Genomic DNA, 14,593 nt, shown 5'->3' on the forward strand with positions numbered 1-14,593 from the left:
CTGGAGGGAGAAAAATACACAAGATATGGGGAGGTTAAGGAAATCTTGGGCACCCAAACATTTCTATTTCAGTTGAAAGGTTCCTTCATAAAAGTAGCTAAAAGTTTTGGATCAGCTCTGAGGAACTGGGAGTTGGGAGTGTGCAGGAAACAATATTGCTCAATTTTTATTTACTGAGACTAACCACGTCAATTTTGAGCAACTATCAGATTATGAGTGCTGCTTTAAAACCTGGGTGGACAAATACAGATAATTGGGGGTGGGGGGGAGAAGCCACCAGATAAAAGAACCTCATTGAGTACAGAACATATGGAGAACACACATGATAATATCCTCTATTTTAATTACAAAATGAGTGAATCCTGGCAGTGTTCAATCACCTTGTCAGCAGAACTTCTACATGTCTTCCTTCTGAGAGGAAAACGTGATTCATACTGATGGAAGTTTCAGTGCTAATATGGATTTAAATGCATATTTAAATGCTGGAGAACCTTAAGGCTTGTAAACCAAATACTGTGATGATAAGTGTGTCCATTGATAGTGTGGGGGCTTAGAGAAGTAACGCCTCGCTGATTTTTGGCTTAATGCAGTTTTTTCCTGGCTATTGGAGGACTGTGGTGTCAGAGAACTTGAAATCGTGCCTATTTCTCACAAATACAACATGGAACACCATTTGATGGACAACGGTAATTAGTGCTGAGTTGTGTCCTTTGTGACAGAACTGTAAAGTGTTAAAAACCTCAACCAGGAAACAAACTCCGTAGCTTCTTGGAACTGTTTGTCCTTTATCCCTCACCGTTTTCTTCCCCATAGTTTTGTGAGTTTGAAAGTAATTACATTCTACATGTGAGCAGTTGCATTTTTAACAGCAATACCCCATTGATATTTCAGAGGCAACAGAAGAATCAAAATAGAGCTCCTTTGGTAAAGTGTGACTCAACTTGTTCAGAACTTTCGAAATAGCCCTGCTTTTTCTTCCCCAGTTTCACATTCCTGCATTACTGTGCTGTTGTATGTATCCTAAAGCCTTATGTAAGTCAGACGCTTATAACCTCTTCCTTTTAACAGAATTTTAATATTTCCAGAAGTGTCCAAGTGGTGTGAGAACCCAATTCCAATAGGAACTTCACTTATGTTGTAGGTGTTCTTGAAGTAGTGCAAAGATACTGTCTTTGAAGAGCTGAAAAATATAGAAAAGGTACAAAGTGTTTTTCTACATAGTATTTAAATCATATTTATTGAATGAAAGGAGACTTACGCTCCATGATACAGAATTACCTTCTTATGTTTGAAGTACACAGAAGGATGTATGACTCAGTTCTTACGTTTTGTGATAAACTAGGAAGTGGTTGATGCAAGTACTGGTAAATAAGGAATTTTTTAACACCATATTGGTATGGGATCTGTAAAAGATTATGGTGGGATTTCTACTCTGTTGTACTGGAGAGAAATTCTGGTGGTTTTGCTGAAGAAAAACTCACTGGTAAGTAGTCTGGGGAATGGAATGTGCAGTTTGTTTAGATAAGAGTGCTGTATAGCACATATATACGTAGAGAGTGTGTAGAATGATATAAAAGATGAAATAATGCAATGTATGCAGTGCAACTAGGTAAATGATGTGATATCAACCTCTAATCCAATTGAAAACAATTTCAGTGCCTAATTTAAAGGAAGTAGGTTTGTAAAGTGTCATTACACTGTTTAAAATTAAATAAGGAAAATCAAATAAACCAACTGATAGAAATATATTAGCACACACTTGAACATTTATATGGAAAGATATAATTTGCTGTTATGAATGTTATCATTATGCAGTCTGAATATGAAGGTGAGCTTACTAGTTAGGCGTTCTCCAGCTAATTCAGCCACGTAATTCAAATGCAACATGCAAAATGGTGCTCTCTGAGGCTGCAGAGGCTGTCTAGTGGTAGCAAAGTTCTTGTAGAAAAGCAGTAGTTATTGATGGCTTTCCAAAGACATATGGAAAAATCTTTCCTGTCCCACACTGTTACATCGGATCTTAGAAACTATGACAGCTCACTGCTCCAGGACATTGAGAGACTTCTGGGAAGTTTTCTAGGCCTGAAACAAGCTGTTTTCAGCCAATGGATGGACTCAAAGTAGCTCATAGAATTATATATCTGAGTTGGAAGAGACCTACAAGGATCATTGAGTCCAAGTCCTGGGTTCCTAAAGTCTGTCCATATATCCAGGGTTGCCACTTCCCAGGTGTAGAATCCAGCACTTGCTCTTGTTAAACTCCGTATTGTTGCTGATTGCCAAGCTCTCTAATTTGTACAGATCTCTCTGCAAGGCCTCATCATCCTTGATGGAGTCAACAGCTCCACCCAATTTGGTATCATCCATGAACTTGCTCAAGCAAACTTCTTCATCCAAATTGTTTATGAAAACACTGAAGAGTATTGAAGTGGGAACCCCATTAGTTCCAGCCTGATGTAACCCCGTTTACAAGAACCCTCTGGGCCTGACCCGCCAGCCAATTGTTCACCCATCTTATTATGCGTTTATGTAACTGCATTCTTGTCATTTTGTCTTGAAGGACACTGTGAGAGACAGTATTGAAAGCTTTGCTGAAAATCAGAAAGATTAGGCTGATTGGCTTCCTTTGGTCAACTAGTTGGGTAATCTTGTAAAAGGAAATTAAGTTTGTTAGACATAACCTTCCCCTAGTGAACCCATGTTGGCTCTGACCAATGACTGTGTTGTCCTTCAGGTGTTTTTCAGTAACTCCCAGAATAATCTCCTCCATAATTTTACTAGGCACCAAAGTGAGATGGACAGGCCTATAATTGCCAGGATCTTCTTTCTTGCCCTTCTTGAAAACTGGGACCACATTTGCCGGCTTCCAGTCAACTGGGACCTCTCTGGATTCCCAAGACCATTGAAAAATAGTTGAGAGGAGTCCTGTGATGACATCAGACAGCTCTCTGAGTACTCTGAGATGAATTCCATCAGGCGCCATGGACTTATATGCATCCAGATGGAGCAGCAAATCCCGCACAAGTCTGGGGTTAACTGGGAGTTTATCATTTTCACAGTCATGCTGCTCCAACTCAGGGCAGGTGGGGTCCCAGGGCCCATCGCTCCTGTTGAAGACAGAGGTGAAAAATGCATTAAATGTCTCTGCTTTGTATATGGCCCTGTTTAGGTGACCATCCTCATCAAATATTGGACCAATGTTTGCTCTGGTCCTCCTTTTCCCACTACCATACTTTAAAAAGCTTTTTTTTTTTTTTTTTTTTAATTTTTTTATTTTTATTGTCCCCCCACACTGCTGGCCAGCTTTAGCTGTAATTGGGCGATGCTTGACCATGTCCTTGAAGGAGGGCCTCAACGCACGTAGCCATTGTTCAGGAGGAGAGATGTTTTCGCAACAAGAGCCCACCTCTCTCCTCTTCTTCCTTTTTCCACCTTTTATTGCTGAGTGTGACATCAGATGGTATGGAATATCCCTTTGGTTGGTTTAGGTCAGCTATCCTGGTGATGTTTCTCTTCTCACTTTTTGCCCACCCCCTAGCAGGGTTAGAGACAGTTGTGATGCTGTGCCAGCACTGCTCAGCAGCAGACACAACACTGGTGTGATACCACTGCTGTTCCAGCTACAAGTGCAGAGCACAGCACTGTATGGGCTGCTGCAGGGAAAGTTAACATCCCAGCCAGACCCAGTACACCATGTTGCCCAACCTCATTTCCAGTGGCCATCCACTTTCTTTTTTATAAGCTCATGAAGAAGACCCCTGCTCAGCCAAGCCAGCCTTCTGTATCTCCAGGTTGACTTCCGACATTTTGGAATTGCCTGTTCCTATGCTCTTAGGAGGTGGTGCTTAAAAGCCAACCAGCACTGATGGACCCCTTTATTTTCATGTCCCTTGTTCCTTATCCAGAGTCTCTCAACCCCACTGTCACAGACTGTAAGCTCTGTACGGTCCAGTGCCTACCTTATATTGAGTGCCATCCCCCTGCCTCACCTGCCCTGCCTTTCCCTTCTGAAGAGCCTGTAACCATCCATCAAAACACACCAGCCACAGGCTTCTTCCCACTGTGTCTTGCTTATGCCAATGATGTTGTAGCTCTGGGACTGGGCCAAGGCTTCTAGCTCCTCTTGCTTTTTTTTCTCATGCTTTGTGCATTTATATAGAAACGTTTAAGATCTGCTTCACTGGACCCAGCTCCTCATGGGGCAGACTGAGGGGTCTTACTAGCACACGGTCCCTCAATTTTTGGCATGCGGTCCCACAGTTTATCACTGGAGGGGCCTGTTTTTGTCCCTTTCCCCCTTCAAATCTAGTTTAAAGCCCTATCAATCAGCCCTGCTAACTCCTGGGCAAAAATCCTTTTTTCCCCTCTGAGAAAGGTGCTCCCTATCAGGAGCCAGTATGCTCGGTGTCATGTAGATCCTCCCATGCTCAAGAAACCCAAAACTGCATCGGTGGCACCAGCCTCAGAAACACATCTTCTGGGTCTGCCATTTCCTTTCAGTATTGATCCCGACTACTGGAAGGATAGAGGAAAATATTACCTGTGCATCTGATATTTCAACCAAAAGACCCAAAGCCCAGAAGTCCCTTTTGATCACTGCTAGACTTTTCTTTGCTATCTCATCACTGCCAACATGAAATAAACAATAAGGGGTAATAATCAGAGGGCCGTACCAAGCAAGTGACTTTCCCAGTGATGTCTCTTACCTGAGCCCCAGGGAGTCAGCAGAGTTCCCTATCCCTATGGGTAGGGTCTGGACAACAAATTGGGCCCTCTGTTACCTTCAGAAGGGAATCCCCTATGACTATTTCTTCATGGGAGTTGTTGTGGTGTAGGGCATATGTTGACTTTCCCTGGGCAACTTCCCTAACGTGAATGGACTTTTGTCCACATCACTTGCCTGCCCATCCAGTTCCCAGTTCCAGAGCCTCATAACTGTTGTGTAGGGGCACCTGGGAAGGTGACATATGCAGCAGGGGGGTTTGCCTGCTGTGCCGAACAGGAACCTGCATTTGACTTCCCCCTGTCTCTTAGATCCCCTTCCTCTGCCTGGTGGTGAGGTGATATGGGAAACTTAATTTCTTGTGTAGTGGCTGGCTGAGGAGCCTGTCTCAAGGAAAGCAGAGCTCTACCCTACCAGTCAATCTCCTTCTCTGACTTCCTGATGCTCCTCAGTCTGCCCACCTCCTCACAAAGCTCTGCCACCTGGCAAAGCAGTTCTTCAACCTGGCCACACCTCCCACAGATGTGCTCACTGCTGCCATCCTGTACTGACCATAAGGGCACACTTGGCAGCCTGACACCTTGGTGGCAGTGTGTTTCCCCCCCCAGCTCTGTCTAGGATGCTGCATTGGATGTGGTGGGTGCCAAAATCCAAGAGGCCACTGCCTTCTGCTGGGTGGATACCATCTCCCCCTGGTTGGGCTGGCCTAGGTTCAGCACCTTCCCTGCCCATCCTGCCTGTGCCAGCTGCTGTGCCAACTGCCATGCCACACCCTGTTTGCCTGTTCTGTTCACATGGAGTCGGTCACCTCTCCTTGCTTGGAAGACAGTCACAAAAGCAGCTGCTTGCATTTCTGATGGATCTCAGAGGATTATTGCTTTTTTTTTTTTTTTTTTTTTTTTTCTGTAGAGAAGAGAGCAAGCTAGAGCTAATGTCCTGAACTGATTCCTCTGCTGAAAATCATCTATTTTTTGGTGAATTGGCTACCTATGAAAAAATTCAACTGGAGAAGTTGTATGCCATCCAGGTGTACACATGCTAATCTCATAGCGTTCTTTAATTACACATAATATACAACATTTCTAGATGATAACAACGAGGAAATATTGAAGTGGCTCATATTTTTTTCCAGACTTCCTTGTGTGATCATGTGCTTTGTTGCACGATAGACTTTGACATATATGCAACAGCCCTGTTCGGACAGCATCCTTTCTGGTAAGCGCTCAGTGAACTGCATTCTCTCTCTGACAGTGATTATGTGTACAGTTGCCTAACAGCATGAACAAGAGAACGCCCTTAAGCTATACTTTATTGTTATTAGTTCTGTGACTCATTAGACTTGGTTAATTACTTCTCAGCAGTCCTTGTTTTTATTTGACTCAGAGGCATTTGAAACAGGAAATTTAAGAGGAAGACTCTCTGCAGACCCAGAACCAGGTACAAACTTCCACCAGCAGAACTCAGAGTTTCTCTACACTTACAATGGCACCATGGAGAAGACCGCATAAAGTTGCACTGTTAATCATGAATGCAGGTTTTGTGTGTTATCTTGTGCACTTACTGCAAGATCAAAGACAGGGAAGACATGATTCTTTGGAAGTTAATCCTCGATCTCTAAATGGAAATCTCATCCTTGAGAGACTAGATCGTTTGGACTGGAACATTTATAACCTATGTAAGTAAAATGCTATGCTGCTTAACTTTGTTAGAGTTAGGTAGCTAGATTTTCTGAAGGACAGAAAAATAGGTAACATAGAAAATATTTATCTGGATTTCCCTGGATGTTTAAATTTTTCTTTCTTGCAGTCTTGAAAAAGATGTGATAGTTTCTCAATTTACATGCAACACATTAATGTCTTTCACAGTCATCACTGTGTTCTTTATTTTTGCATATTAGACAGCTTCTTGCCCTGAAGTGTTAATCAGTTTTAAAGCAATTCTACCAGTATACTAATCTCGAGTGACGAACCAGGAAGATGAACTTTACATCACCTGGTCAATTAGATTATATTTCAAAGCAGCATTTGCTAAAATTTGTGGTCAGGGTTATTTCTCGCTTATAGTATTACAGTACAAGACCAACAGCATCCCAGCTGATGTACTTATACATGAGGGATATTAATTGATGATGGCCTCTTCTTTCTCACAGAACGGTTTGTGAATTTTGAAGAACTGTGTTTTCAGATATTTGTTGTTGGACTGCTGGGAGGTGGGCACAACAGAGCCATCTGAATGACAGCTTGTAGTAGGTTAAGTTTGTCTGGCTTCTATGTGCCCACTCAGCTGCTCTCACTCCACCTTGGAAAGACATGGAAGGAAAAAGCTCATGAATCAAGACAAGAACAGTGAGATAACTCACTAATTACTGTCATGGGCAAAACACACTCAGCAAAAGGGAGATTAATGTATTGCCTACCAACAACAGTGAGAAACTAAAAGCAAACAAAAAAACAACTCTCATCCATCCTCATCCGCCCGAGTGGTGCAGGGAAATGGCGAAGGGGGGCTGCGGTCAGTCCCCGATACTTTGTATCCACTGCTCCTTCATGGTCACTCTCTTCTGCTCCAATGTGGGATCCCACTGGAGGCCATCTATCTCAAACTGATCCTGTGTGGGCTTCCCACAGGCAGCAGCTCTTCAATAACTGCTACAATATGCCTCCATACCACAGGGTCTATCCCCCAGGAGCAAACTGCTCCAGCATGGGTCCCCCATGGGTGGCAGCTCTCCCCAAGCCTCCTGCAAGTGCCGGGTCCTGCACCTGGGGCACAACAACCCCAAGCAGCGCTACAGGATGGGAAATGAGTGGTTGGAAAGCTGCCTGGCAGAGAAGGACCTGGGAGTATTGGTTGATAGTCAGCTGAATATGAGCCAGCAGTGTGCTCAGGTGGCCAAGAAGGCCAACAGCATCCTGGCTTGTATAAGAAACAGTGTGGCCAGCAGGGCTAGGGAAGTGATTGTCCCCCTGTACTCGGCTCTGGTGAGGCCGCACCTTGAGTACTGTGTTCAGTTTTGGGCCCCTCGCTACAAGAAGGACATCGAGGTGCTCGAGCGAGTCCAGAGAAGGGCGACGAAGCTGGTGAGGGGCCTGGAGAACAAGTCCTACGAGGAGCGGCTGAGGGAGCTGGAATTGCTCAGCCCGGAGAAAAGGAGGCTCAGGGGCGACCTTATTGCTCTTTACAGATACCTTGAAGGAGGCTGTAGCGAGGTGGGGGTTGGTTTATTCTTCCACGTGCCTGGTGACAGGATGAGGGGGAATGGGCTAAAGTTGCGCCAGGGAAGGTTTAGGTTGGATATTAGGAAGAACTTCTTAACTGAGAGGGTTGTGAGGCATTGGAATGGGCTGTCCAGGGAAGTGGTGGAGTCACCATCCCTGGAGGTCTTTAAAAGATGTTTAGATGTTGAGCTTAGTTATATGGTTTAGTGGAGGACTGGTTAGTGTTAGGTCAGAGGTTGGACTAGGTGATTTTGGAGGTCTCTTCCGACCTAGATCATGATGGTTCTGTGATTCTGTGTGATTCTGCTCCTGTGTGGGCTCTTCTCCACGGGCTGCAGCTCCGGCCTGGAGCCTGCTCCTTCGGGGGCTCTCCATGGGCTGCAGCCTCCTCCAGGCCACATCCACCTGCTCCACTGGGGGCTCCTCCATGGGCTGCAGCATGGAGATCTGCTCCATGTGGGACCCATGGGCTACAGGGGGACAGCCTGCTCCACCAGGGGCCTCTCCACAGGCCGCAGGGGAACTTCGAACCATAAGCATCTTCTCCAGGCACCTCCTCCCTCTCCTTCCTCACTGACCTTGGGGGTCTCCCGAGTTGTTTCTCCTGAATTTTCTCACTCTTCTCTCCCAGCTGCTGCTTTGCAGCATTTTTCCCTTTATTAACTATGCTTTCACTGAGGTGCAACCAGCATTTATTTGCTGATCTTTGGCCAGTAGCAGGCCCCTTTCTAGCTCAGCTAGAACCAGATGACATGGTGCCAGCTCCTGGTCTCGTCACAGAAGCTTCCCTTATAGCCTCCTCCACTACCAAAACCTTGTCAAGTTCACCCAATTCAGGGCTGAAGATTTCAGATCTCTATTTTGTTTGGACTGCTTTTGATTTCCTACTTTTTTTTTTTTTTTTTAATTTAATTTGAATCTCGTTGTAGTCTTAAGCTGAAGAAAACAAGGAAACCTTGGAGAATACAGGGAAACTGGTAGCCTTTAGCAAGCAGAAGTACGAGAGAGAAGAGATGAAAGCTAGAAAACAGGAAGGAGGAAAACAACTAAAGGAAGATTCCAGACTGACCTATGGTAACCTTTTGTCCATTACAGGGCATACATTAATAACTGCCATACATTATTTGAGTAGTCGACGCCAGCTGCCTTGGAGTTACTGCAGCCACAGTGCCCAACATTGCGCCACAGGGGTACCTCAGGCCCTTGCTTCACCAGGGGAGGCCTGGGACAGCAGTGTGACCAGGCTGTACCCACCGGCTCTCAGGGAGAGGCTAACAGGGAGCAGATGCTGCCAGGGCAACAGCAGCTGCACCCCCGCCCTCTGCCCAGTGATGAGGGCAATGGCTGCAGGTGCACACTGTGAGCAGAGTGGGCTGGCAGTGGCGTGGTGCGCACTGGTGTGCCACTGGTGCGGCAGGGCGCAGGGCTCAGCACCAACTTTTCGGCAGTCTGTGAGATCATCCAGCTACCATGGTGTCCACTAGGCAGAGAGCTCTCTCCAAAAAGGCTGTGGTGACCCAGACAGAGGGCCTGCCCAGAGACGTGGCTGCTCAGGTCTCTGGCTGCAGGGACTGCCTGAGCCTGCCACTGCCAGGGGAGCAGAGCAGCAGGGAGACCTGTTCTCAGGTGGAAGGTCCGCTCACCATGGTGGCTGAGCTCAAGGAGGAGGTAGAAAGACTAAGGAGCATCAGGGCGTGTGACCAGGAGATTGACTGGGGGAGTAACTCCCTGGTGCGAGAAGGGTGCCGGGGGGATGCCCCCCGGAGGGTGATGAAGCCCCTGTGCTGTCACTGTCAGACAGAGGGAGGGAACCAAGAAGACAAGGAGGATTGGAAGCGAGTCCCAGTTCAGCGCTGCAGGTAACCCCCCTCTCTCCCTACCTCGATTCCCCAGGTGCCCCTCCACAATAAGTCTGTAGGCCCTGGATCTTGAAGGAGAGATAGGCAAGGATGTGGCGGAAGGCCTGCCTACAAGGTCACACAGGAAGAGGCAGTTGACACCACACCTCAAGACTACCTCCGAAAAGAAAGAAAGAAGGGTAATTGTAGTAGAAGACTCCCTTCTGAGAGGAACAGAGGGCCTGATATGCAAAGCTGACCCTCATTGAAGGGAAGCCTGCAGTCTACCTGGAGCCCGGCTCAGGGATATCACCAGGACACTCCCCAACCTGGTGTGCTCAACAGACTACAACCTGCTACTGATCTTCCAGATAGGTGGGGAGGAATCTGCATCCTGTCATCTGAGGGGAACGAAGAAAGATTTTCAAGACCTTAGGACAGTTGGTGAGAGAGTCTGGAGCACAAGTCATTTTCTCTTCCCTCCTTCCGTTCCGGGGTGATGATGTGGGATGGAATAGAAGGATCCAGTCCATAAATGGTTGTCTGTGTGACTGGTGCTACAGGCAGGGCTTTGGGTTCTTTGATAATGTCTGGTTTTATAAGACACCAGGCCTGGCAATAATACATGGGAAAGGTTTATCTCACAGGGGCAAAAGAGTTCCGGGACAGGAATTAGCAGGGCTCATTTGGAAAGCTTTAAACCAGATCCAAAGCAGGAGAGGGTTGTAGCTGGGCTTGCACCAGTGGGGCAGTGCTCTAGCAGTGGTGAAGACTGGTAGACCTTCCACCCCCTAGGGTGAAATTGGCATGCTCAGCTCGCTCTCTGAAGTGTCTGTACACCAGTGCATGTAGCATGGGGAATAAGCAGGAGGAGTTAGAAATCCATGTTCAGTCAGGAGACTATCATCTAGTGGCAATTACAGAGACATAGTGGGTCAACTCACATGACTGGAATGTGGTCATGGACAGGTATGTCTTTCTCAGGAAAGACAGGCCAGCAAAGCGAGGTGGCAGAGTTGCTCTTTACGTGAAAGAGCAACTACATTGTATTGAGTACTGTCCAGGGGCAGATGAGGAGTAAGTTGAGAGTCTGTGGGTGAGAATTAAGGGGTAGGCTGGCATGGGGGATACTCTTGTGGGTGTCTGTTACAGGCCACGAGATCAGGATGAGGAAGTTGATGAGGCCTTCTACAGGCAGCTGATAGCAGCATCGCGATCACAGGCCCTGGTGATCATGGGGGCTTTTAACTACCCTAACATTTGCTGGAAGGCCTACTCAGCCATCCATCCGCAGTCCAGGAGGTTTCTTGATTGTATTGAAGTGGTGAAGATTGAGGGCAGCCTTCGTTGCAGTGACCATGAGATGGTGGAATTTGGGATCTCATGTGGCAGGAACAGAGTACTGAGCAGAATTGCATCCCTGGACTTCAGTAGGGCTGACTTTGGCCTTTTCAAGCATATGCTAGGGGAAATAGGGAAATCCCATGGGACAAGGTACTTGAAGGAAAAGCCCAAGACAGCTGGTTAGCATTCAAGGACTGCTTCTTCCAAGCTCCAGAACAGAGCATCCCAACAGGTAGGAAGTAGGAAAGAGAACCATGAGACCTGCATGGTTAAACAGGGAATTGCTGGGCAAACTCAAGTGGACAAGGAGAGTCTATAGATTTTGGAAGGAGGGTCTGGCCACTTGGGAAGAATATAAGGCTGTTGTCAGAGAATGTAAGGAAGCAACTAGGAAAGCTAAGGGCTCCTTAGAATTAAACCTTGAAAGAGGCATCTGGGACAACAGAAAGGGCTTCTTCAAACACATTGTGGATAAAACTAACACTAGAGGCAATGTAGGCCCACTAATGAGTGAGGTGAGTGCCCTGGAGACAGAATAAAGAGAAGGCAGAGTTACTGAATGCCTTCTTTATCTATAATGCCAGAGGCTCTTCTAAGGAGCCCCATAACCCTGAAATCCCAGATAAAATCAGAATAAAGGAGGAGTTTGCCTTGGTTGATGAGGGCTGTGTTAAGGACCGATTAAGCAAGCTGGACATCCGTAAGTTCGTGGGTCCTGATGAGATGCATGTGCGGGAGCTGGTGGAAGTCATTGCTAGACTACTCTCCATCATCTTTGGTAAGTCATGGGCACTGGGAGAAGTGCCTGAGGACTGAAGGAAAGCAAATGTCACTCCAGTCTTCATAAAGGGCAAGAAGGAGGACTCGGGTAACTATAGACTGGTCAGCCTCACCTCCATCCCTGAAAAGGTGATGGAACAACTTATCCTTGGCATTGTCTCTAGACATATCAAGGATAAAAGGGTTGTTAGGGGCAGTCAACATGGATTCACCAAGAGGAAGTGATGCTGGACCAACCTGATAGCCTTTTATGAGGATATAACTGGGTGGATACATGATGGAAAGGTAGTGGACGTGGTGTATCTTGATTTCAGTAAAGCCTTTGACACTGTCTCTCACAGCATCCTCTCAGCTAAACTGAGGAAGTGTGGTCTAGATAATGAGGTGGACTGTAGACTGGCTGGAGGGAGGAAGCCAGAGGGTTGTGGTTAATGGGATGGAGTTGAATTGGAGTCCTGTATCTAGTGGAGTCCCTCAAGGGTTGGTACTGGGACCAGTGTTGTTCAATATATTCATCAATGACTTGAATGAGGGAATGGAGTGTGTCGCCAGCAAGTTTACTGATGACACTAAACTGGGAGGAATGGCTGACGTGCCAGAAGGCTGTGCTGCCATCCAGTGGGACTAGACAGGTGGGAGACTTGGTCAGGAAGAATTTAATGAAATATAATAAGGGCAAATGTAGAGTCCTGCATCTGGGCAAGAACAACCCCAGACACCAGTATAAGTTGAGGACTGCTCTGCTGAAGAGCAGTGAAGGGGAGAGGGACCTGGGGGTCCTGGTGGACAACGGGATGACCATGAGCCAGCACTGTGCCCGTGTGGCCAAGAAGGCCAATGGCATCCTGGGGTGTATCAGAAGGGGTGTGGTTACTAGGTTGAGAGAGGTTCTCCTCCCCCTCTACTCTGCCCTAGTGAGACCACATCTAGAATATTGTGTCCAGTTCTGGGCCCCTCAGTTCAAGAAGGACAGGGAACTGCTTGTGAGAGTCCAGCGCAGAGCCACAAGGACGATTAAGGGAGTGGAGGATCTCCCTTACGAGGAAAGGCTGAGGGAGTTGGGTCTCTAGCTTGGAGAAGAGGAGACTGAGGGTTGACCTCATTAACGTTTTTAAATATGTAAAGGGTGAGTGTCAGGAGTAAGGAACCAGGCTCTTCTCGGTGACAGCCAATGATAGGACAAGGGGCAGTGGGTGCAAGCTGGAACATAGGAGGTTCTGCTTAAATATGAGACAAAACTTTTTTACAGTGAGAGTGACAGAGCACTGGAATAGGCTGCCCAGGGGGATTTTGGAGTTTCCTTCTCTGGAGACTTTCAAAACCCACCTGGATGTGTTCCTGTGTGACATGATTTTGGTGTTCCTGATCCAGCAGGGGGATTGGACTAGATGATCTTTCAAAGTCCCTTCCAATCCCTAACATTCTGTGATTAAGGGTCATTAACATATTCAAAAACACACACCAAAATGCAAATATATGGAAATGTGGGATCTTTGCAAAAGATCACCAAGCACCTGATTCTGCAGAATTATTTAATTAACTATGTAATTAAAAGACCTTTATGTGGATTTCAACTCTGTGTGCTTATTGGCCATGTGCACTGGGCATAAACCTATGGATAACATCACCTCATGGCAGTGGTTAGAGGGGTAAAGCAGCCAGAACTATGCTGGCTGCCATTGTTTGAACAGTCATGTTGTCTATGTCTCCTCACATTACAGCTAGATTTCATGCTAGGTAAAACAGAAGAAGAAATTTAGAACGCCCCAGTCATCAAGCCTGAAACTAGCTGTTTCAAATGGTACGTGGGGAACCTTGGAATTTAGTGAGGAATGTGTCACATACAACTTGGTCAGCTTTAATATCCCATATCCCAAACATTAATATCCCATAATGCCATGCTATTGTTGACACTTATTCTTATGGACACCAATAGCTACATATATTTTTGTAGATGATTTTAGGGCCATTTGAAAGAATTGAACTGAAGCCTTCACTTCAACACTTAGCCATAAAACCACAGATTAATTGAGGTTGGAATGCACCTCTGGAGATGGTCTGGTTTTATTTCTGGGCTGAAAGCATGACTAGCTAGAGCAGGCTGCCCAGCACATTGTCCAGTCAGGGTTTGAAATTTCCAAGAAAGGAGGCTTGGAAACCTGACTAGATTAATCATTCTCATTTTCAGTCACTCTAGCAGGCAAAAAAAAAAAACAAAAACAAAAAAACAACACTATTTTAAAAATGTTTAAATAGAATTCCATGTACTTCAGTTTGTGCCCACCATCATGTCCTTTCACTGTGTCCTAGGAGAAGACTGACTGTCTTTGTTAGTCCCTTGCATCAAATATTTATATTCATCAATTCAGTCAAGCCTTCTCTTCTCCAGCTCTCTTAGCTTCTCCTTGTAATACATATGCTCTATTTTTTTAGTCATCTTACTGGCTCCTTGTAGGATTTGTTTCAGTGTGTCCATGTCTCTTGTTTTGGGAATCCCAGTACTGAACACAGCCCTACACATGTGGTCTCATCAGTCCCGAGCAGAGGGAAGAATCACCTCCTTTGACCTGCTGTCACTGCTTTTCCTAATTTAGCCCAGGATAACATTGACATTCTTTGCCACAGTGGCACTTTGCTGGCTCATGTTCAACTTGTCCACCAGGACCCCCAGGTCCTTTTCTACAAAGCTG

General features: G+C 46.1%; 1 protein-coding gene and 1 long non-coding RNA gene across 3 annotated transcripts in view; one reads left to right on the forward strand and one right to left on the reverse strand.

Annotated features, from left to right (window-relative positions):
- Window positions 1–1,208: 1,208 nt before the first annotated feature.
- Window positions 1,209–14,593, reverse strand: part of LOC137841398 (uncharacterized) — a 30,783-nt gene continuing 17,398 nt past the window's right edge. For both annotated transcript variants that reach the window (XR_011088603.1, XR_011088604.1), the window contains exon 2: window positions 1,209–3,107. This is a non-coding gene — a long non-coding RNA (uncharacterized lncRNA). The remainder of the gene's footprint in view (window positions 3,108–14,593) is intronic.
- The window catches only part of GALNT8 (polypeptide N-acetylgalactosaminyltransferase 8), a 38,633-nt gene continuing 27,142 nt past the window's right edge, over window positions 3,103–14,593 (forward strand). Inside the window, exon 1 of the mRNA XM_068654251.1 lies at window positions 3,103–6,398. Within this exon, the coding sequence (XP_068510352.1) occupies window positions 6,206–6,398 (193 nt within the window). The 5' untranslated portion in view covers window positions 3,103–6,205. The remainder of the gene's footprint in view (window positions 6,399–14,593) is intronic.

The sequence above is a fragment of the Anas acuta genome, chromosome 1 (assembly GCF_963932015.1).
Source record: "Anas acuta chromosome 1, bAnaAcu1.1, whole genome shotgun sequence".
Lineage (NCBI taxonomy): Eukaryota > Metazoa > Chordata > Aves > Anseriformes > Anatidae > Anas > Anas acuta.